At 40.8% G+C, this 24,972-nt stretch overlaps 1 protein-coding gene across 1 annotated transcript in view; it reads right to left on the bottom strand.

Moving 5' to 3' along the window:
* Positions 1–23,581, bottom strand: part of cox10 (cytochrome c oxidase assembly factor heme A:farnesyltransferase COX10) — a 34,442-nt gene extending 10,861 nt beyond the window's left edge. Inside the window, exons 1-4 of the mRNA XM_030754815.1 lie at positions 23,456–23,581; positions 22,027–22,169; positions 21,475–21,871; positions 20,829–20,953 (exon numbers count right to left, since the gene is read on the bottom strand). Of these exons, the coding sequence (XP_030610675.1) occupies positions 20,829–20,953; positions 21,475–21,871; positions 22,027–22,169; positions 23,456–23,486 (696 nt within the window). The 5' untranslated portion in view covers positions 23,487–23,581. The remainder of the gene's footprint in view (positions 1–20,828; positions 20,954–21,474; positions 21,872–22,026; positions 22,170–23,455) is intronic.
* Between the last annotated feature and the right edge of the window lie 1,391 nt (positions 23,582–24,972).

Raw genomic sequence — 24,972 nt, 5'->3', positions numbered from 1 at the left:
CGCAGTTCACTCATCATTCATTCACTGACAATGCTAAACAGTGTAGGAAAATAGGCCATTTGTAATCATCTACAAGGTTAAAAAATGGATCAGGCTCCAGCTGATGACTTCCTAACAAAAATAACTCATCCAATACCATTTCCAACCCCACAGATCAGCTTAGGATATGCAGTGAAAGAGTGGTGTAGCACCGGAAGTTATGGACATGAATGCTGCTTTCAATTATGAACACACACAAACACACACACACATACACAAAAACCCCTAACTGTAGGGACAATTATCTGCCAGATGATGAGGATGGAAAGCAGGGGAGCCCAAAGGAGAGGGGGTGTTCAGCCAGATCCTTTGAGCTATCAAAGAGAGAACGTGATCCACCGCCAACCACCAGGGTTCAATTGATAACAGGCTTGGGGGAGGCGTTTCCTATTCTTGCGTAGAAGTGTATCTGTTTGATGGCTCTAATTTAAACACTCAGGCAGCATAATTTAAAGGCATAGTTTAACAAAGTGTGCAGAAAAATTCCTTTCATTTAGTACATGTCATGAAGCTGGCCTGTAAAAATATTAAGAAGAATGAACAGAGAAAAATTTAGATTAGTTGACTGAACACCTAAAAACAATGATGGGAAGTGAGGCGATGGTCAGAGAGGAGCACTACAGTAACTACACACTGTGAATTTTCTGTGTTTACTCAAGAGGCAAAAGTGTGCCTAAACACAGACACGGGGAACAGACACGGCTGAGCAGCTGGAAGGCTTTGGCTCACAGACACATCAGCTGGCCTCAACTGCATCTCCTCTCTTGTTCTGGCGAGGAAAACCCAGGTGCACGGGCTAAACCCGACAATCACAAGTCATCACTTGTCAGACTGTCACCTGTTTGCGCGCTGGAGTTGAATAGCAAAGTCAAACATCCACAGGGGTGGGTGGTGCTCTGCTGCATGCCAGCCAAGTCTACTTAAAAAAAGCATGAGAGCTCTCAAAGGCCCCTTCAACACCAACTGTGAACTGTCTCTGATCAGCCACTTGACAAACAAGCAGCCAAAGATTTGCATAGATTAAGCTTTCCTCAGAAGTCAATTCAATGATTCTGGCAGACGTTCACGATGTTTTGAAGTCAAATGAAGGGAAATAAATGAGACAAAGGAGACGGGGCATGCAACCTGACTACTCTCAACAATAAACACTGGTATGGCAGATCAAGGTTATTTCAAGGGGTTTCCGCCGTGCAAGCGAGTCCACTGCGCTGTCACAAAAACTGTAACTGATGTCTCCTGAGTCAAATAAATACTCTTGGAACTACACTGGCAATGCTGTAATTTTACACTGCTTTACTGAAAAGCATGTTAACCACTTCCAAATACCTATTAGTACTGTAAGGATGAACCCTCGGAGCCAGTCTGTGAAGACAGCAAAGAGGGGTGCTGGAAAATACAGAAGACATAAGAGAAGGAAGGAGGGCTCCATAAAGACAGGGTGTTGGTGCTTTACACCGGAAGACACAACTGTCTTCATCTGTATTCAGCTGCACATGTGCAGACCGAGGACAGATTCTAGTCACATTACATAAAAAGTGTCACGAGCAGTAGCACAGCTCTTATGAACTGTTCTCCACAAAAATGTAAATGCAGGCTTCTCTTTAATGCTTAAAGCAAACAAACAAACAGAAACTACAGAGCATTTTTAATGTTTGCTGCACCCTGAGGGCATCTCCCTCACTCCATATCTGCACGCAGCAATATTTAGATCACACTACCTGCAGTGGAGGTGAGATAAAAATGTGTGCCTGTGTCTGGAATGCTGCCTATGAACAGCTGGCAGATGTGTTTGGGGCTCTCGATGTGATCAACGGTAGTGGATGAGTTTGTCTGATTAGAAATAAAAAGCTGTTTCATGACTGTGTTCGGAAGTAAACAATTTGCTTTTCTGAAAACAAGCAAACTAGCCAAGCTGAAACAACCCATCCTTCTTGGCCTTCTAAAATCCAGCCGCACTGCACTGCTGTATGCCGTACTTTCTTCCCACGCACCACTTTACAGGCTGCAGTACTCCGTCTGGCCAAAGCGTGGATCACGTCTCCCTTTCAGCTGTGTGCTGAACCCACACCTCTTCTAGCTCTCTATATAGTGGTCTGTGTGGAGCTGTTGGCAGCAGTTCAGCTGGCACAGCTTCCCTCTTGATTAATGGGCCGAGTGTGGGACAGTGAAGCGCTAAACTGTCCCCATGTTAATCAGCCAATTAATGCCGAAGAGAGCTGCATTACCTCTGCCCTGCCGATAATCAGTCCCGTTGCCTGTGAAGATACGGGCAGGATGTGGGGAATCTTACTGCCGGGCAGAAGCACGCTGTACACTCAGCGCCTGGAGCACGAAGAACGAGGGAGTGTTGCAAAAAAGGAAAAAACTGAAAATGCAGTTTTTCTTCTAATTCATTTGATCAAAGGAGGCTTTGACAGTGGCTGCTTTGCCTCCAGAAGAAAGGTTTATGCTGCACAGCTAAAGATAAATGAGTGTTATCCATTTCTGTTGTGCACAAGGAGGCTGGTTTAAGCTGCTGGGACCCAGCCTGGTGGGAATATGGGTTTAGAAGTGATACCGTAGTTCATCTTACTTTCCTTGCGTGTCATATATTATCAATATTTTCATCTGTTACACAGTATTATGACTAGGCCACAGTGCCTCCTAGTGTGAAGGAGGGCTCAGATTACAAGCCAGGCTCTTGCTGGGAGGCAGTGGGGATGAGTAAACCTTCAGGATTAAGGCATCCTCTCTCACAAACAGAGATTTCAGAAAGAGTACAGAGCACCCAAGAACCAAGATTGGTAAATTGGTGAATTTAGTCAAAATACTGGACGCATTCATACCATTAGAACATTATACAAACTCTGGCTTATGGCTATGTCCTTGGGGGAAATGTTTCCAAGTTTTCCGAGTAGAAATAGGTTTGGTATAATTTCTCACAGAACTAGATGCTGGCTGGCTGACACTCATTTTCACTCCACAGTAAACGTAACTATGCAAACAAGGGGAATTCCTTTGGAAAGCTGGCCAGTCATATCTCTAGTCTCAGCCTGATAAGTTAACGTTCTTACTAATGAGGGCATTTCACTCCAGTTCCTGATTACCATTAACTGTGGACACACTTGACTGCTTCCCTTTCAGTCTCACAAAGTGTGGGAAAACATATTAGTGAAAGCTGAATTCATAGAATCAGGCTGTGTGTGTGAGTGTGTGTGTGGTCACTTGTTTAAAAAGAAATAAACAGTCCTTTCCGCCATCAGTGCGCATTTGGAAGTAACTGTGAGGGCGTGACTGACATGACATGCAGTTTGAAAGCCTCTCAACAGTCCGGGTGCAGTTGAAAAAGCGGCATGTGCATGACCATGTGTATTTCTGAGAGAATGTGAGTGTTTAGATTTTTTGTCCACAGCTGTGTCTGACCACAAGGAGTTTGGAACGGGTGTGAATGGCTGTTTGTGTGCCTGCTTCACTGTGGCTCTGATATGGCTAGATCTGGAAGAAAGGCATCCTGGGAAATTAGACATGATAAGGAAGGGACACATATGAAAGCCCTCAGTGTTCTCTAAAACATGACAGCAGCCATCACCACCTCTGGCAGACTTGTATTTGTGGCAGTGACCTGTGGCAAAATCCACTCTTCATCTCTAGACAGGCTCATTCAGCAAGGCTTTCAAATCAAAATGAGGACAGGAGAGGAAGACAAGGCAGAGTTTGTTTACAGCCTGGACTTTCCCCACTCACACATAAGCATTATCTTTTAAGGACATGAACTTTCAGTTCCACTTGGAAATGATCTACATTTTAAAGAAAAAAATCAAAATGGAACAAAAATGTCAGAAAATATCAGAAGCATGACAAGATGATCACACTTGTGATTGCCAGCATTTGCGTTTGCAGCCATTAGATGTTCACCCATTCATCTGAACGGGCAAGTGTGTCCAAACTTTTGAGTGGTGCTGTATATAGATGTTTTTGGCCTTTCTTGGAATAGGACAGTGGAGAGAAGTGAGCTACACCAGCGCCCATATGTTTATCATAAACCAACTGTTTGATTATAAACTACCAAAAGTATAACACCTGGCATGCTACCCCCATTCTTTTCAGTCTGACATTTCTAAAGTGACAAGAAACAGAATAGGAAAAGACTAAACTGTGTGTATTTGGAAGCAGAACATATGCAGATACACACAATGCAAGGGATCTGACAGTAAACAGTGGCAAGAAGCAGCAGGACTAAATTATTTATCCACGAGTGACAGTCTTGTTTGCTGGAGCAAATAGGAGAAGAGCGTGTAAACAGGGTAACAAAGTTTCTGTCAGAGTCTGTCCTCCTCCACTACCAGAGCTGTACCCCTGAGACCCATCCCTTCTCACGGTGTCTCTGTATCTGTGTCTCCTCGTCTCTCTCGCTATCCTCTCAAGTGGAAAAGCAACCAGTTAGCATCTTGATGGGTTAGAAGTGAGCTGTCAACTATCTGTCCTGTGAAAGCAACAAATATTCCTGCTGTCAGGATGTGGCAGAACACAACTTGTAGAGTGCCTGCGCCCTGGCACCGCTTCTCAAAGAGAAGTTACTAAAAAATATAGATTATTTTCTCACTAGTCTTTCACTAAGTATCTGAAAATGTTCATTTACAGGGTTATTTCATTTTAAGATAGTGGATGTGGGAAGTCAACTGTCACACAATATCAAGAAACCCTAAAATGAATGCTGCATTAACATTAACCAAAGGGACAGTATATCTACTCACCAGCATGAAAATTTAGGCTTTTAACACAGTTCAACGTTGCTTTTCCAAAACTATCTGCGGGTATGACAGACAGCCAGTCACTGGTTAGATGTCATACACACTAACTGGGTCAGTAAAAGCCAAAAATCACCCTCTGATACCTGCCGCATGAAGTGATTTGTGAAAAAACTGAGACAATAGTACAATGTGTGTTCAACATTAACACCACCACACTATACAAAAAAGGTAAACTGGCCTACAAAATGGTATTTTAATTACTTTATATATTCCTAGCTTAATATAGAGAATACAGCATGGTTATGATTTATATATTAAACATATACATGGAAAAAATAGCAATTAAAGTTTTAAAATAAGCAATGGAGTTGGTGCTGTGCCCCCTTTAGGCTCACCTCTGCTTTTTTCAGGTATTGCAGTTAGAAAGCGAGAGTGGACGGCTGCTTAAAACCAGCTGTCAGTGAAGGTTTCAGCCCGTTTACGTCACAGGTGCACTGATGGATGGAAACACCATCACCAGCCCAAAGGGGCCGGTAGCAGGCCAATCAACATGCACAGCAAAATTTTTTAATGGATGGCCACCAGACCATTGGTTAAGTTGAACCCTGTGTAAGTATCGATATTGATCACCAATAGTATTAATAAAATATCAATGAACCCTTAAAAAAGTGCCATTATTATTGTAGGCTGATGAAAACTAGATACTTCCCTGTCACATGGAAGCAATTATTACCCCTATTCATGAGTACCAATACCAGCCTATAGATGTTAAATGTTTAATTCACTGGATCTGATACATACTGCATGTAATGCACACACATACAGGTATAACCACCCAAGGGTTCATTTTAGATGTCGATCATTCTGAAACTCATTACAGCTGAGTGGGTGTAAAATGAATGTGAACACAGCAGCTGCTACGTCCTTCTGCTTCAATGAGTCACTACAAGGTTATATTAATGGTGCTCAAAGTACAACAGCCTTTACTGTTAAAAGCCCTTTTTTATGCATTCACATCTTTTGTTTTGGAAGCATGTAGGCACACGTAATCTCACACAGACAGACTCTTTGCTGAATTAAATCTGAATGATCACACAAGGTCTCTACAGCAGAAACAGCCATGAGCATTCATTAAGGTGAAACTATGACAACAAAGCCTTAATGACAGAAGCCCCTTCAGAAACAGACTCGTGTTATGTAGCTACATTCAGCAGTTCTGCCAGTTTTTTGTGGGATGACAAAGGAGACACTTTTAAATCTGGCTTTCAGGTGAGACTTGGAAAAAAGAGGAAACAGTTATTGGAATACACAGCACTGAGGGATGAAGTGATAATATGGTGTTGTATAAGCGTGGGGGTGGGTGGATGGATGGATATAAAAAAGTAAAACAAGTTTGACTTCACCATCTCTTTGTGATCCTAGGTGAAGAGAAAACAAAAAGCATTGCCTCATGTAAGATGTTGAAAGAAATGAATAGAGACGTCAAAACGTGAGCAAATATGTACATACACACCCAGGGACACACACTTTGAACTGTATTGTAAGCAGTAATCAGCTGTTATTACATGACACAGTCTGCCAGGCTGCCATGTTATCATACACCCAAAGATCCTTTTAACTAGCACACGCCCAATAGAGAGTAATGGCTTCCTCAGATGAGAGGAATTAACAGGTGAACCAACGCGTCTGCAGAATGTGATACCCAAGCACAAAGATGACACACTTACTAATGCCTCTTTTCCACTAGTACTCAGTCGGCTCGACTCGGTTTCATTCGTTTTCCATTGCAATTGAGCACCGCCTCAGTAAGTTGGCCCTAAGGTCCAGTGACGTCATTTGTATGCAACACAAATGGTCATTCCGCCACTTCATTAGGTATTAGGGTTTAATATTTTTCCCGAAAATGACATGAATCAAATCCCGGGAAATGACGAGCCATTTCCCGGGAATCCCGGGAAAAAGTTTATTATTTTTTTATTTTAATTAGGCCTTCTGTAGCCTGTGTCGGCCTTAACCTATTGTGATATTGTAGAGGTAGCTTTCCAGCTATGTCCTGTTATGCCCAGTAGGGGGTAACGTCGGCTTGATTAATGCAATAAAACCTACATCTCTGCATTCGAGTGCTCGAGCTATGCGGTGTTGTATCGTTCCTCAACACTCCCTTAACAAATATAATTAGAATATTCCTCCATTGTACATGGAATTATACCAAGATATTTTACAACTGCTGGTGCAAAACAATACGGTTCATCTCCACAGCATTGATAAAGGCTCAGCCACGCTGTCGTGGCGACATCTGTTGCGCTATATCTCCACCAGTGGAACGCTGTAATAGTCATTGAAAAGTTAACTACCATACTACACTATAATATGGCATAACACAGGGCCTTGAGTAATGCACTACGACTTGGTCATTGCCATTCTGGCAACAACAAATTTATAACACCGTGTCTGAGGGTTAAGTAGGTTCGCTGTGAATCGTCTTTTGAAAAACTGGCCAATCCTTATAGCCTAAAAAATATACATTTTACTCAACTCCATTTTAAAAGCGAAATATGTTAAAGCAATCTATTTCATGATAATTTCTTCACACATTAGGCCCGTATCCTAATTCATGATTGTTAGTAAGCGGCTGCAAACGAGGAAAAGAAACACTCGAAGTTAAACAGATATTTCTTTATTGTTCAGGGCAGGCATATTTTATAGGCTATATAATGCAATATAACAATATATAATAATATAAATTATATAATACAAAATACCTTAGGGTAAACACATTGCCTACGATTTCAACAAATTAAAGAGGAAAAAAGTACAACTGTGTAATACCTCTATTAAAACGCTTGAGATGAAGGCTGAAGCCTTAAACGGAGGCTGAACGTGCCTGAATGAAGAGTAATGCTTTTCGCATTAAACGAACCCTTCTCTCAATATTTCCTTAAATTTAACATTCTGAAGCTTTCTTTCTTTCTGAAAGTCAAATCGACGCGCGCGACTTGTTTCCCGGTTTCCCGTCTAACGTTTCCCGGGAAACGGGAAATGGTTCTGATCGCATTTCCCGGGAATCCCGGATCCCGGGATTAAACCCTATTAGGTATGGCTGTTCAACTGCTTGTTAATGCAAATATCTAATCAACCAATCACATAACAGCAACATAATGCATTTAGGCATGCATGTGCAGTTAAGATGACCTGCTGAAGGTCAAACTGAGCATCATTTTCCTCCACAACCATCTTCAGGGTTTGCAGAGAATGGTCTGTAACAGAGAAAATATCCAGTGAGTGGCAGCTGTCTGGGTGAAAATGCCCTGTTGATGCTAGAAAGGAAGGCCACAGTAACTCAAATAAGCACTTGTTTCCCTTGGAGCACATGGGCTACAGCAGCAGAAGGCCACAGTGGGTGTCACTCCTGCCAGCTAAGATCTCTGCTGTGACATCTGGATGGTAGAATTTAGTGTAAACAACATGACAGCATGGACCTATCCTTCTTTCTATCAGCGGTTCAGGTTGCTGCTGGTGGTTTAATAGTGTGGGGGTATCTTCTTGGCACACTTTGAGCCTTTTAGTACCAGCTGAGCATCATTTAAACACCACAGCCTACCTGAGTATTTTACTGATCATACCCATCCCTTTATGGTTTATTGAACATGACAATGAGTTCACTGTACTCAAATGGCCTCCACACTCACCAGATTGCAATCCAATAGTGCAGTTTTGGGATGTAGTGAAAGAGGAGCTGTGTGATGCTATCATATCACTATGGACCAAAATCTCTGAGGTATGTTTACAGCAACCTGCTGAATCTATACCATGAAGAATTAAGGTAGCTCTCAAGGCAAAATTTGGCCCAACTCAGTCCTACCAATGTGTTTCTAATTAAGTGGTTGGTGAGTATATCACACTGGCAATAAACATGGATTTTTATACTACAAAGAAGTGCTAATCAAATGTATATCCTCAAAGGGATTCCAAAATGTCATATTTTTTAGTGTTTCTTGGCCCTTATGTGCCTGAGTTTTAGCACTGTAACAACTGTAATGACACAGTAGATCTGGAGAATATTTCTGCTTTTAAATGAGACTATTGTGAGCAAAACTCAAAGGCCATCCATGATCACATAAAACAACCTTTTTATATGCAAAATATCAGCTGTGGCATTTTTCAGCTGTTCAGTTTATCCTTTGTGATTACATAATGAAGGACTGAAGACTTTGGGTGAATATGGTGTGAATAACAGTCATTGTAGACCAGGCAAGAGACCTTTTTAAATTTCAAATATGTGCAGGAGCTGAAAGCACACAAAACAATTATTCAAGCTACAGAATAGTAATAAAAGACAGCTAGTCTATATCTGGGGTTCCTAATAATAATGTGATGTCTTCATAATGATCATCAGATACAGAGCACTATACAACAGTAAAGCAAAGGGATCTCTGAGGACTTTTCTCCAACAGATACAATAGCTTCTCTGCTGACAGTGAGAAGCAGAGCCACAGCTGTATAGGAGAGGGTCCAGTGTGGGTTAAGTGGTGGTTTTGTAGACCCTGTCTGAGATGACTTGGCTGTGTGTGGCTTTCAGTGTCAATCCGCATGACTACGGCTTCATTTACCTTAGGTTAAAGATAACAGATGCCTCTTTCATTTCAGAAAATGGTGCGAAATGTAACTTTCCATGTGTCATTTTGAAAAAAATACACTCATCCCCACCTTTGAAAACAGAGAAAAAAGTCTGAGAATGTAAAAGCACAGGAAAAGACTTGGTGCGTGTCGGTTACCATTTTGTTTTCCAGCCATGATGCCCTTGCCCCAAAAGCTTCTCGGTTTGAATCAAATTAGCATGCAGTGTTGGCTCACGGGCACGCCATAAACAGGGCTGCTTTTGTTAATTATCCATGGATCTCAGCGTTACAAAGAGTGTTCCTGCTCGCCTTTGGCTAAGTTACGTTGAAATAGAGAGGGTGAACTAGTGTTTTATAGGCGAAAAAAATACACAAACGCATAAATGTAATGTATTAAGAAAACAGATGCTCTAAATATGTATTTCTCTGCCTCCTTACTTTAATTAGCCTCACAAAGCAACAATTCCTTTTTTATTTCTTAGCTGTAAAACTAGAACGATTCATGCATGAAGCAGTAATTTTTTTAGAATTATTTATCTCCCTCATGTCTGAATAAGATCAAGAGCCTGTAATGTATTAATATAAAGAGCACAAATATCTGTGAGCTGTGGAGCTGTCTTTGTATCCACATGTATAATTATCCTTCCAGCAACTAAACACAGTAAGGCAGGAAAAAAACTATTAAGTTTCAGCTCAACTGAAAACAGCAGGTCATTCCATAAAATGTATTATTCACTTCTCTGTCACAGTTTTTAAAGCGCTACAGTACATATCACCACACAGTATGTTCTCATCTGACTAACATTATCCTCACAAAAGACGTTCCACATCATTGCAATGTCATTTGCTTTTTCTGTCATGATACTTTCACGTGGTTCGTGCCATAATGGCTAATTTTGAGCTCAGCTTAACAAAAAACACTTGGTCTGAGGATGGTCTTCATCCAGTAGTTTACATTCAATAACCAGGCATGCAGCTCTCCGGCCCCCGACTTGCAAATGCTCAACAATGCAAAGGCGACTGACAAACAGAGAGGCTCACTTCTAAAATGGGGAGCCCACGTCCCCTCTCTCAAGTCTGGGTGGTGTCGGCGTCTCGGTCACTGAAGCCCATAATAACAATGTTTAATCAAACACTAAAGGCTAATCAGGGAGGTGGAGAGGAGGTGCTCCACCTGCCCATGAGCCAGGCATTCCCTCGGGTGAAGTCAGCTCTACTGTGGTGAAGTGTGTTTGAAGCAACAGGCTGTGGCACTGAAAGCTCTGCAGACGTGAGTGTGCATCAGCTGAGTGTGATCCTGAAAAAAGATGACACGTTTCTGACCATTCAAAGTGAGAATTATTTTTCCTCCTTCGGTTGTTCACAAGAGAAAGTGACATACAACACACAGTATACCAGTATATGCAACATTCACATCCAGGACAAATTAATCTTGTTTCACTAAAATCTCTAAGAGGAGTAAAACACAAATATGAGCAGAGTTTGGACGAAGACTTATTATGTGATCGCTGTGTGCACGTTTCACTAAAGTCTGATGGATACTCAAGCAGGGATGGACGCCTCACCATGGCCAGATGAGCTGATCAGACCACAGCATCTTCCCCTTTCCATGTATGTTAAAATTACCATTTTAAAACATGGAAAATTGCAGCTGTTAAAAGTACAGAGGTAAGAATATTTGGTATTCGTGGTATAAACACTGCAGAGGTTTGCTTTATAATATTAATATTGTTATTTGATTCAAACAGGAAAAAATAAAAGGAAAGCTGAAGAAGAATGACAAAGACCTTCATTTAGCTGTCACCAGTATTTCTTTAAATTCACTCTCTTGGACTGATTTCCTTTTATGAGGCAGTTTTTTAAGGATTCACATCAACAGAAAAACCACCACTAGTATTTCATTAGAGTAAGGCTGCCGCCTGCCAGAACTCTTAGAAATCCACCTTTCCTACAGTTCATCTACTTCATTAAGTTTAATCTGCCTATTTACCAATTAAATCTACACCCATGTCAGAAAACACTCAGTACATTAAGCTTCAGTAATCACACAGACATAAACAGTCAGGTGATGTGATATCTCCCCATGTTTGTTTGACCTCTTGGATGGGTGTTCTGTTAACTGTAATTTCCCCATTGTGGGATCAATAAAGTATCATCATCATCATCATCATACAAGCTTTTGAATAAAGGTGCTGTTCATCTACAACACTGGTAAATTCTTCTAAAAGAAAGGTAACAAACACACAAATAAACCACTGTGACATTATTAGAAACCAGAATATTATCAAACCTTCTATCTAAGCCTAACACTTAGCCTAGCAGCAGTATATGCTCTTGCCTAATCTTGTTCATTATCTCTGGGGCATATAATAGATGGCTTTACCCTTCGTGACTTTATCAGAGGATAGCATCTGTCTCCCATCTGAGCCTACAAGAGATCCATTTGTACAGTTTGAAATGTACTGGCACCCCACAGATGACAAAGACAAAAGGCTTTAAAGAAATTAAGTATTAAACAGGGCTGTCTAGTTAAATATTCATTTTAATCCAGCACTAACAGAGAGATACAAATCAGCTCCTTTTTGTCCTCTCTTGCTGGGCAATTAAAAAGGTATTTCCATCCTTTCTCCCAGGCTGAATTAACAGCTTGGTGGAGACCATAAAACAAAAAGACAAAGTATGTATGTCAAAGATCAGCCTTCTCTTTTGTTTTAAATGCGCTGGTGGAAAACAGGATCTTAAGAATAGCAGCTGCAGTAAGAAAGGCCTTTCCTTTTTTGTAAAAGTGCCCATTTGGCAAAAGCACCGATGCATTTGACCTCTCACTTAATAAAAGCAATCCACAAAGTGTTTGAAACAAAATCATTTGACAGACAAAACAAATGGACATTTAGTACATGCAATAAATACAATGAAGCTACATTCACACTAACAGCTTTAGTGCTCAATTCAGATATTTGATTCAAATACTCTTTTTAGTTTAGCCATATTTACATAGAATGATAAATCATCCAGCCTGTTGTAATTATTAAAAATAAGAGGACAGAGATCAGCTGAACAACTAAGGGCAACCCTGGGAACACACCAAGTATGGCTGATTAATGTTTCCAGTCCTAATCACTACGGACGATACTTGCCATTCGTGTGTTTCAGATGTATCACAGTAGCAGCTTTCCACTTTGTGTTCCTAAAATTAGAGCTAATTAATTTTTTTTTTAAATAGGTGCTGCATTAAGCTGCACAGGGCCAATCAGGAAGGCAGAAAGTCAGACACAGGAGCAGAATAAAGAAGCTGGTCAATATTCAGAATGAAAAACCACCTCTGGGTGTGATTTTGAGATGTCTTTATAAGTCTAAGCATGGCTTATTGTAAGAGTGGCCTAATAACATGTCTAGCAGATATCTTAAAAATACATTCTTTCAAAGTTCCCCAATTATTAGACCCAGCAGGCAGCTGAGCTTGCAATACATTGGCAGAAATCCTGATATTACAACAGCACAATCCTTCTGACACACACTGTCCAATTAAATTAACCAACATGATGCTCCCTTAGAAAATGCAGAAATCTGCTGTGATATAAGGGACACGAGTTCTCAGTACAGTTGATGATTAGTTGACAGTTTTCATTTAGGGAGTCAAATACACTGATTCACATAACCATGATAATTTGTGTGATTACTTTCTGAACACTACAATAGCCGGACTATGTATAGAAAAGAGCTGCAAGTCCTGCACAATACCTCTGACATGGATGTAATTATAGATAAGAAGCCAGCATTTTAAATACGTTTTTTTATGCTGACGTTATCTGAATTTGACTAAGTGTGATTTAAGGACTTTAACCAAGACCAGCTTGTAAATATTAAATCAGAGGAGTTCAAAACCCAGATTCATGGATTACATTAGATATGCCACAAAGCAAGATTTAAAATGTATAATGCGAGGGAAATTCCTGGTTTGATTCAGATCACATTACAGGTGACAGCACACCAATGGGACACCCAAAGCTTTTGATAAATATGATTAAAAAGATGACTTCAAACAATTATAGATGCTAGCTAGAGAACAATGCTGCACGTAAGGACGTGTTTGAAATGGAAGACTGGTGGAGTTCTGTTGGAAGTCTGAGCTTGGATAGATGGTTTGAATCAGAATCAAATCCTGTTATTCTGCTGATTAAAAGGTAGATTTAGACATACTATTTATATAGTGTGCTACGAAGATGGTACTCAGTGTCATATTACAGTTTACATTCAAATTAATTATTGCAAAAAGACTGGTTCTACTGAAATGGAGTTTTGTGCAAAAGTCTTGAGCCATTCTCATTTTTTTTATATTTTGCTGGAAAATACTATTTAATGCCTGTCAAACTGTGTTATCACTGACATTTCTGATAGATTTGACTAAGGAAATGGGAACAAATCATGTTCTTTGCTAAGCTTTCTGTTATGTGTAGATACAACAACACTGGTCCATCCCTTGAGTTGGTGCCGTTTATGCTTGAATGATTTCAATGGTCATTGTTAATTGGCTTAACAAGCAAAAAAAAAAAAAGCTAAACAACAAAACATTCGTTTGGAAATGGTCGGGTACAAGGATGACCTGAAAATAACTGAAAAAGCAGCCAATGTCCAAAGAAAAACTTTGAGAGATCTTCAGAAAGAACTATTGCTCAAGACAACTTTTAAAAATTACAGGAAAATCTGGCTCCTTGGAAGCAAAATATAAAGAAACGTGAGGCTCCAAACCTTTACACAGTATTATATTTTAAGGAGGTTAGGAAAAAGTAAACGCAACACATCATTATCTGGAAATGGAAACAGACTGGCATTTATATATTGTTTTTCTAGGCTTACTGACCACTCAAAGCACTTCAGACTTTAACCATATTTAACCATACATTCATACAAGGCTTTCTTCTATGCACTGGTAACACATGATTATCTGCACAACCTGTGCCTGTGTTCAGTTATGCGCCCATATACTCTTAAGGGCTGACCAAGATGCATGGAGAACGAAGCATGCAGAGAGGGTAAATAATGCATGCCTACACAGGACACAAGAGAAGGGTGTAGCTTAAAGTGGTAGGAGTGGATGGGCAGGGGGCTTGTGGGGGCTCGCTTGTGCGTGCCAGTCTCAGACAGCTCACCACAGAGCAGACACACACACGCGAACAAAAGCTCAGTGCCTTCTTAACAAAGACAGAAATGACTCCAGTCAGCCACAAAGAAAGCCAGCTTGAATTTTCATCAAAACAAACAACTGATGATGCTATCAAAATAGCTGAGCACTAATTATTTGACAGTAAAAGGCCATATCAGGTTATATTATTTATGCTGCTGGGGACTTCAGACCACCCCTCTGTATTTTAGGCTCCAGCCTCAAACTCTCATCTGACCCAATTATCCAATTAGCTGAAGCAGTGGCCAGACTGGAAGCTGATGACAGCTGGAACACCTGCAGATGCTGCTCTTGGTGTGGGGTCTAGGAGTTATGTGACCCAGGCAATAAGTACATAACTAATCTGAGCTGGGATTCAAAAACAGACTCAAGAGGAAAGCTTTGAGCTAGTCATTTCTTACAGGGTACGCTCTCCGTGAGTATGACTGGTGAACACCTCCAAACAGACTTCAGTAGAAATCTAAGCTGCTTTAACTGGGAGGTCAAACAATTACATCCCTTTGCTGTTGGAACTCAGCATAACACAGACATGACAGCATTAAGCCTTTCAACTGTGGCAAGAAACTCTAGACGGTGACATGCCATTGTTACGTGATTTCCAGTGCTTACACCCTTCCGTCAGTTTCCTAAATAGAATAACATCTTAAAAAGAAACCACAACATTTCAGTTTGCCCTCTGGGCACTTCCAAATGGGACAAAAAACAGCCACGCTTTTTGACAGCTCAACTGAAGGTCTCGCTGCCACTTCCAAATGCCAAAGCATTCCTCTCTCCCTCAAGGCGTTCTCCGCCTTTCCTCAAGGTGGTTCAACAACTGTGTGGTCGCACTACTGCACCTCATTAGATGCTGAACATTAAGGGATTATGGCAGAGCAGCAGAATCCATCGGAAGTGATCTTCACAAGAGTCTCTCTGCTTTGATTGTCTGTCAAGGTTTTGTTGATTTATTTTTTTGTATTAAAAATGCTTTGATCACACCTGACTGCACTAACAGAAAAGCACCAGCATTTTTAAGATGAAAGGAGGTTTTAAAAAAAATGGCAGCAGATCTGAAGATGGGATGTTTTTCTTCTCCATGGTTTGTTTGACTTTCTGGATTATCAAAAACAAATGCATAATCAGAGTGCTAAGCTCAACTGCACACAGGTGAGGTTGTGTCTTAGAAAGAGGGTGTGAGTCTGTTGTAAAGAGGTGGAAAGTATGACCACAGTGAGAATGTAACTGGCAATTAAATAGCAAACAACATCCCTGCTGCTTCTGTGTGCATAATTACATTCTCCTCCAAACAAAGCAAAACCAACAACTGTTGCATTGTCTGCAGAAGGCCACATACTTTGTATACTAGACAACCATAGGGAAACAAACACAACCCACACTGAACAGGTTTACTTCTCTAACAATGTTTATGCTTTTAAATCACCTTTTAAGATTTCCGCTTGCACGACTTTCAGCGTACTTCAAAGTCAGCGTACTTCAAGACAGGTGGTTAATTTGTCTGAAAAAATAAGCCCATCTCCAACTCCTTCCAATTAAGACTATGATGACATGCAAACTGTGCCCACAGAGAACAAGGAAGGAGAATGAATCCAACTTGTGTGAGGACACGGCTCACATACCAGCAACTAGCACAAAAAAGGATGTCTGGGGCTCAGAGTAAACACTGATGGATTTCAGGCTTAAATACTCAAGGCCATTTGTGAAAACAGAGAGAAATGTTGGAGTAATACTGCCACCAGGATCTCCTACAGTACACTGTGTATTTATCTTCAGAAAGCATTCCCAAAATACTATACGTTCTACCATGACACTTTGACCCACACTATAAAGCAAAATGAACATCAGCCTCCTTCATACTCCTTAATTCAAGAATTGTCTGTTTACACAATCTAATATTTTGTTTTCATAAATGTATACTTGAGGAAAAATATATGTCTAGAGCTTTAAAAGAATATTTAATACTATTTGGCCAGTTAGTTTGATGGGCAGGAATTCAGTTTTCCATTGTCAGATCAGTTTATGGAGAGCGGCACTACAGAGCCGTCAGAAACACTGTTTCCCTTTCAAAGTAAACTAAACACAGGAGGACCTGCAATGCCGCCAAAAGTAAATTCAGGGAATACAGTTTCAAAGTCGTGCCAAAACAGATGAAAGCCACAATAAAAGCAATCTCCTAGAATGCATGACACTTTTGAGACAGTTTTATCCTTCTGTGCATCCCACATCAAACAGCACACACATCACACTATTAGTCAAAAGCTACTCAGCAGACTCAGAGGAAGGAAGGAGCGCAGCCACCTGAACCTGTGCAGTTGTCAAACAGGCTGGGCATTCTTGCTTCACTCACTAAATGCAGTGCTTGACAATTTCCCTGCCATCCTCGAGTGCATCTCTAAACCCAACATAGTGGTAGTAATGGGACAAAACTCATTAAATTCTTCTCAGTGTATTTGCTGACTCTTTTCCTCACTCTACTGTCTCTGTAACATTATGTCTACACAGATAAAAGCACTGATCTCAATCAAGCAGTAGCACACAAGATGCAGGATCGACTCCCTTAAGGAGAAACTGTAACGCTGCAGATCGCCATGCAAAACAAGTCCTTGTGTGAGGCCAACCAGACAGACGTCCCTGAGCCATATTTGATGGAAGAGAACATTAGTGGATAGTAAGTCAGTGGTTCTTTAGAGCCAAAGGAGCACAAATCAGAATGATCTCTGAACCTGAAAAGTTTTTTCCTGGTGTGAATAACAAATAAGCGTGCTTAATGTACACTGACCTATTGATGTGCTTGTTAACATGAATACTCTATTCAATTCCATTTTACTTATATAGCACCAAATGGACTAATGGTAAATGGACTAGTTCTTATATAGCGCTTTTCTACTCTGAGCACTCAAAGCGCTTATACAACACGCTTACATTTACCCATGCACACCCATTCATAAAAGCACTTCCATGATTAACTAGGCTAAGTGCTTACTGTCTAACATTCACACACATCCACACTCCGACGCAACTTGGGGTTCAGTATCTTGCCCATGGATACTTTGGCATGTAGCCCAGAGCAGCCAGGAATCGAACCGCCGACCTTCTGATCAGTAGGTGACCTGCTCTACCTCCTGAGCTATCCCACAACAGTCACCTCAAGGGGATTTATATTGTAAGGTAAAAACCCTACAATAATTACAGAGAAAACCCCAGCAATCAGATGACCCCCTATGAGCAGCACTTGGCGACAGTGGGAAGGAAAAACTCCCTTTAACAGGAAGAAACCTCCAGCAGAACCAGGCTCAGGGAGGGGGGGTCATCTGCTGAGACCGGTTGGGGGAGATGGGAGGGAGATAGGACAAAATACATGCTATGGAAGAGAGGCAGAGATTAATAATAACTAATGATTAAATGCAGAGTGGTGTATAAATACATAAAGGTGAGTGAAGACGAAAGCAGCAGCCTAGGCCTATGGCAGCATAACTAAGGGAGGGTTCAGGGTCACCTGATCCAGCCCTAACTATAAGCTTGATCAAAAAGCAAAGTTTTAAGCCTCTTGTGTATATATTATGACTTGTTTAAGATGACCTGGTCAAGTTCAAACCGTGTGTACGAATAAAGAAAGGTGATTCAAGTGACTCTGAATGGGGCATGAGAGCCAGATTTCTGCAGCAACAGTCGGATGGTAGGGCCAGAATTTGGCCACAATGGGTCCAGCTTGCCTTTTATCAACTGTTCATACTGGCAGTGGTGGTTAAATAGTGTCAGGAATATTTGCTTGGCACACTTTGGGCCTCTTAGTACCAAGTGAGCATTGTTTAAACACCAAAGCCCACCTGACTATTTTTGCTGACCATGTCCATCCCTTTAGGATCACAGCGCAGCCATCTCCTGATGTCTTCTCCCACAAGGAAAAATGCACCGTGTCACAGAGATCAAATCAGTCACTAGATCTCAATCCAATAAAGCACCTTTGAGACGTGATGGAACAGGAGATTCACGGCTGTGCAGCCGACAAATCTGCAGTCGTTGTGTGATGTTATTATGTCAGTATGAACGAATATGTTTACAGCACCTTGTTGAATCTGTGCTACTAAGAGTTAAGGCAGTTAAGGCCTGCTAGTACAAGGTCCAACAGCGTACTAGCAAGATGTGCTTAAAAAAGTGACCAGTGAGTGTAAGTCAGGCATACAGTCCAACATCTGACCACCTTTTGTCTCAGCCCCAGCTGACACTGCGTTACCATAGCGACCATAAGTCAGGAGTAGTGATATCTAATCCACAAAAAGAGAAAAGAGCTAGTTCTCTTCAAGACATGCTTACCTGCTGGTTTCTCATCTTCCCAAAATGCTATTATTCAGGTTTCCTTGGCTAAACCAGTTAGAAGCAAAAGGTCTCTGAGTGCCTTTTGGTCCTCCCTGACACAAGGACCACGAAACAAACCAGACATCTGGCTGTGATGCCAACGGAGACGGAGGGGCACGGGACCCGTTCATTAAGATCATAATCTTGACTTAATCTGAAACTAAATGTTCGACTTTTTTCTGACCATGACGCACCATCATACAAACAACCAACCAGCATCACTGGAACTGTCAAGTCATCCAGTTTTATTTATGTTCTCCAGGTCCTGCAGTGAACAATTCATCATGAATTTTCCAGGGTCTACGGTTTAAAAATGATAACACTGACCTATTCCTCTACAAAGTCACTTCATAAAATACATGGAAAATATGCATGCTTTTCCAGTATTTTTAATTATATGTATTTTCTGCAGGTCTTAGCACATATTCATTTTACAAATAGAATTTGGACACTGCTCTGGACATTTGAAACTAGACCTGAAGAGACCAATGAAATACGAAGCCAAGCTGTATCCTAACCTCAGGCTGAGTTAGTGGAGAAAATGAAGACTGACAGGATGGATGTGAAGGAGGGCCCACAGATAAAGGAACACGCGTGACACGAACAGTGCCTGCTGCCTCTTGCGTCACTCAACGCTGTGAATGTCTGGTCGAGTCTGAGCTCAACTATCTGGTGTGGAAAGAGGGAGACATTTTTCAAATACCTCAAGGATATTTACACACCTGCTGAGTGTGAGGTAGAGGTGTACAGAGGAGTCAGCTCTGTTTCTCTGTTTCCCTAGCAATGGCCTGACCGACTCTATTTAGGCCTGACCTCAGCAACAAAACAGGACGTATCTGCACCTACGTGATGCAATACAACTTTACATTTAAGATGATCAGTGTTATTACAAACTTTATTTTACTTCCTGGAGCTTTTTACAGTTCCAAAACAGTGACTGTAGCAGTAGTAGTTAGTAAGGTTGGGGTGGGGGTAGGGGAGTCTGCTTCCAGGCCATGAACCTGCAGTGTAATCAACACCATTGTCAAATTACAGGCCAAGGACACCACTAAGCACAGTTCAATCCAGGGCTGAGGGAGAGGTCACCCATTATGTGAATATTATTAAGTCACAAAACAAATTCCAGTGTCAACATTAGAGAGTAGACCCTACTTACTCTAGACATTCTGTCTAAGAACGCCAGCTCTCCTTTGTTTAAAGCTTCAAAATAGCTTTCAACGTGGAACTAATGATAGCATTACAGTTAGCTCAATGCATTTTTGAGATGCGTAGCAAAAGAGGAATGTAGGCTGGGTAAATAAGGGGATGTGCTGGCTCGTTTCACATTTTCTGGAACATCTCTTAAAGCAACTCTAAAAAAGAAAACTGTGGATGTGGGTCCTGGTTAACAAGCACATTCATGTTTTCATAACATGTCGACAGAAAAATATATTGCACAACAGCTCTGAGATGGGTCACTTTGGTTCCAAAAGGAAATTAGTACTAAAAAACAAACTGATTCAAGACCACAAACATCTGTAATGTTTACTCCAATTCTCGAAGCAGTTAAAACAGGACATGTGTTTAATATTTCTTGCTTTCTGGGACTTTTGTGTTTTCAATAAATTTAACTGGGATTAATAATTTTTACACAAAATTGCCAGGATAGTCCAGGAGTAACTGTTGCTTCTGTAAATCTTGTCAAATTGAATACTCCCTGACAATTTACTGAAGACTGAAGAGGGGCTGATTGCATTTCACTGCTAAACGATGCATGTTGAATGGTTTCAATCAAACTCAAATGATTTTAATGCAAGGTCAAAGGTGACTACAACTACCTGTTTTGTGCAAAACACATGCAATAAACATGCTCATACGTACACTAACACACACACACACACAAAGCTTTGAATGAAGACAACAAACCTGGTTAATTGAATTGGCAGCACAAGAGGCAAGGCCTGTTCCAAGAGATGACACGAAAAAGATGATTGGGTCAAAGGGCACTGGAGCCATGGCAAAGCCGGCTGCTGCAGTTGTAACCACCAGTGCTGAAATCAAAGAAAAATAATCATTAAAAAAAAACACAACGCATTATTGTTTCTTTGAGTTTTACTTTTCAAAATAAAATGTAAGACATGAATGTTTGGTTCCAGTAGATGTTTGATTCTATGTAAACAACAGGAAAACAGTGACAGCACATTAGCTTTCACCGTGGGGCAAAGTGGACAGCCTTTTCATGCACTTGGTCTGAAAACTAAGAGAATGAGTTTCTGTATTAAAACTACACACTTTCAACTGCTCCGAGGCTCCACTGAAAGATACATAGTAATAAGTTCATTGTGAGAATCCATTACAGTGCAAAATGAATTACAGTGCAGCTTATGAGGCAAAAAAGGAGCACATTAACGCTCACCAAGACTCACTCAGTGAATGATTGGCATGAATCCCTGTTTATCATATTCTGCATCACAGATACAACACAGTAGATGACAGAAAATATGGAAAACTATAATAGGTCCAATTTAATATTGTAATATTACACTTAATAACTAGGTATTAAATACTCCACCTGTCAGTTTAATTTTTGAAAGTCTTGCGTAGATATCCGGTAAGTCAGCCCTATCGACCTTCAGCTGCTTCCACTGTCTATCCAGACGTGCCTGTTTTTCTTCTTCCGTCTCAACCTGGACATGTGGAGGCTCATCTGGACTTCCAGCCTTACAGGAAGCTGAAACATTCTGCACTGCTGCATTTTCTGCAGTGGGCTTCAAATGGGAGAATTCAGTTTGTGGCTTATGGGTTCCATCCTCTGGCTGTGGAGCAGCATCTGTGGCTGCAGGATTGATGGTTGGTATTCTCTCAACTTGCCTTTCAATGCTGTCATCTCTCTCATCCACAATAATCAGGGCAGGTGCCTGTTTGGGGATGGCACGCTGGTGAAGCTCACCAGTGTTCTTTGAAACATACTGGGGGGGGGGCAAAGCAGGGAAATTTATTGGATAATTAAAGAAGAAACTTCAGTAGCCTCAGTATATGGAATAAATCAGCATTAATAATAAGCAAAAAAGCAAATATTTTCAACAAACCAATTACATGAGATACAGGATCCAGTAAAAGATACCTGGCGTTTAAGGAAGTTAAGATGTTGATATGTCAGCCAGTTTGAAGGCTCTCTCCTGTGAAGTTGAATAAGGCTGCGAGCAATCTGGTTACACCGAGGAACATTCTGAGCTAGTTTCTGTTTCACACTTACACCAACAAAACCTACAAGAAACACAAGACACTATGCTTAACTATCAAAAAGCACTGTTGGCTTGGTTAGACTTTCTTGCTCATTAAAAAAAAAATAAAAGGCTTAAATGAAAACTGTGTTTCCCACATGTAGACTTTACCTGGGTAGGTTGCCCAGGTATATTTCAGCATCACTGCATCCAAGAGAATAACGCAATGAATTTACTATCAGGCAATCACACTGCTCTTATCTGAAAGTTCGAGTGCTAGCCCTTCCCGTCTCATGTGTCTGTACTGGCAGCACAATGTTCTGGTGGTCCTCATCATTCAGCTACCTCTGATCAGTGTCTTGGCTGTAAGGATTCTCACTCCACTGTCTTGGACTGCAAGCTGTGATAGAGAACTGATTCATATGCAAACACATCACTACCTGCAGTTCACAACAGTGTAGCTGGACCTTAGTTAAGAGGCACTTTAACTGCTTACTGTCATTTATTAAATTATTTAAGACAAACATGGGTGTGCATCATTTAGTGCGCACTCCCTACTGCCACAAATACAGTCTAATTCTGTGGGAAACACTGGAAAACCAGAAGGAAAATGCATATTTATTTTTGCATGGCACATGGACAGGGAAAGAGGAGAAATAAACTGAATGGCAAAAACAAGATGGATGGATGGATAAACCAAACCAGCAGCCTTTAACATGGTTTTCATATCTATTGAGCAAAAGTCAGAGATACAGATATTCCATCGTGCTCCTGGCCTCCAAAAATATATCCATAACAAAACTTTGTGTTACAAAATTAGTGATAATAACATTCTCATTTCTTACTGAACCTATAAGAAGGAAAGCTATTCTCTGCTGGATTAACCATTACATATTATGGTGCTCCTCATTTCTAATACATGTTATTTACATTAAAAAAGCGAGCTCAAACACTGCAAACACCAATGTGGATAAAACATTAACCGCACTGTTTTGACAGCGTTCTTACACCGACCTGCCAGGGATCTAGTTTATGCTTAAACTCAATATTGTCTCTCCTTTAGCATAAACTTTCAGGATTTTGACACCATAATTAAAATTACAGCTACTTTTTGTTATCTGCAGATGCGACCGACGTCTGTCTGAGGTACCGACTATCTATAAACAAGGTCACTGTTAGCCTACTGCACACAGCTCAGTTGCATCCGGCTAGCTATAAGCTAATGAGCTAGCTTCTGCTTAGCTTCGAGAAGTGATTTAAGCGAGCGCAGATTAAAATGACTAAAAATTACATCCGTTTGAACGAGATACCACTTTTATTGCGTGTTACCTGACAGCCTGCTACATGGCGTTTTATACATGTTCACGAATCATAAAGCCGGCTCCCCTTACGACCCCAGTTCACATGCAGCGAGCCTCCATTTTGACCTCGTTAGGTAAAGAGAAGCACTTCCGGGGAACAAAATGTTAAACGCGGAAGTGAGATTGGATCAGCCGGTAACACGTAGGTACCAAAGACATAATATGTCTATGGTAGGCACTAGTAGCCTGAAGCGTGGTGCTGCAGATACTATAACAAGTAACACTTACATGTTTCAGATCATCAAATTATAATATTACCCTATTAAAACCAGAGTAAATACAAAATACATTTTTAAAAAAAAGATTTTGCTTACTGACATTAAAAAAATATATCCAAACCTGCCTGAACTCATCAGTCCATGCAATTCTAAATACATACACAGTGCTTAGAAAATTAAAGGAATATGTCAATAGGGAAAAATTGGTGCTGGATTTATACACTGATATGGACTAGGTAATGTGTTAGGAATGAAAGAATGACACATTGATGGAAATGAAAATAATCAACCTACACAGGAAATTCAAAGACACCCTGAAAATCAAAGTGAAAAAATTATACAGCAGGTAGTTCAGTTTTGCAGAACTTTCATGCAACAATTCAATTCAATTCAATTCAATTTTATTTATATAGCACCAAATCACAACAAACTGTTGCCTCAAGGCGCCTCAACAAATTGTACTCAGTAGTTCGTATGACCCCCATGTGCTTGTATGCATGCCCGACAACATCAGGGCATGCCCCTAATGAGACAATGCATGGTGTCCTGGGGGATCTCCTCCCAGATCAGACTGAGCACCTGGACAGTCTGAAGTGCAACCTGGCAGCATCAGATGGACCAAAATATAGTGTTCCAGAGGTGTTCTATTGGATTTAGGTCAGGCAAGTGTGGGGGTCAATCATTAGTAGGGATGCGCCGATCCGATATTCAGTATCGGTATCGGTCCGATCCTGACCTAAATTAGAACTTTTCAGATTCTGCAGTAGAAACGCATTTAGGAGAATGCTTGTGAATATAAAACATTACTTGATTACGCTCATGCAGCCCCCAGTTTTTCAACATAAACACTGATAACACAACAGCAGCAGTCAGCTGTTTTACTGGAGTCTGTTTGCACAAGCGCAAAGAGGTGGAGCCGGTGAGCTCAGATGGAGTGGTGAAATGTTTTTCTAGCATCCAAAAGAAGCTTTTTCCCCTGTAACCACCATTAAATCTTTACTGGGAAACAGCTGGAGGTCCTTCATCAACCACCTGATCAGTAAGTGAAGAAAAGAGAACTTTGTAGCTGCTCCATCCACCCTGTTTGTTTAACACAGGGAAAAACTGCAGTACGGAAGTTAAAATATGCAGATGAACTGTTAATATGAAAAAAAGTATTTCTTATCCAGTTACTTGGGTAATCAATGAAATAATCGATAGAATACTTGATTACTAAAATAATCGATCGTTTCAGCCCTAATGAAATTTGCAACATACCATAAGCCAA

The sequence above is a fragment of the Archocentrus centrarchus genome, chromosome 19 (genome assembly GCF_007364275.1).
Source record: "Archocentrus centrarchus isolate MPI-CPG fArcCen1 chromosome 19, fArcCen1, whole genome shotgun sequence".
Classification (NCBI taxonomy): domain Eukaryota; kingdom Metazoa; phylum Chordata; class Actinopteri; order Cichliformes; family Cichlidae; genus Archocentrus; species Archocentrus centrarchus.
This window is presented reverse-complemented; position numbering and strand designations above follow the sequence as displayed.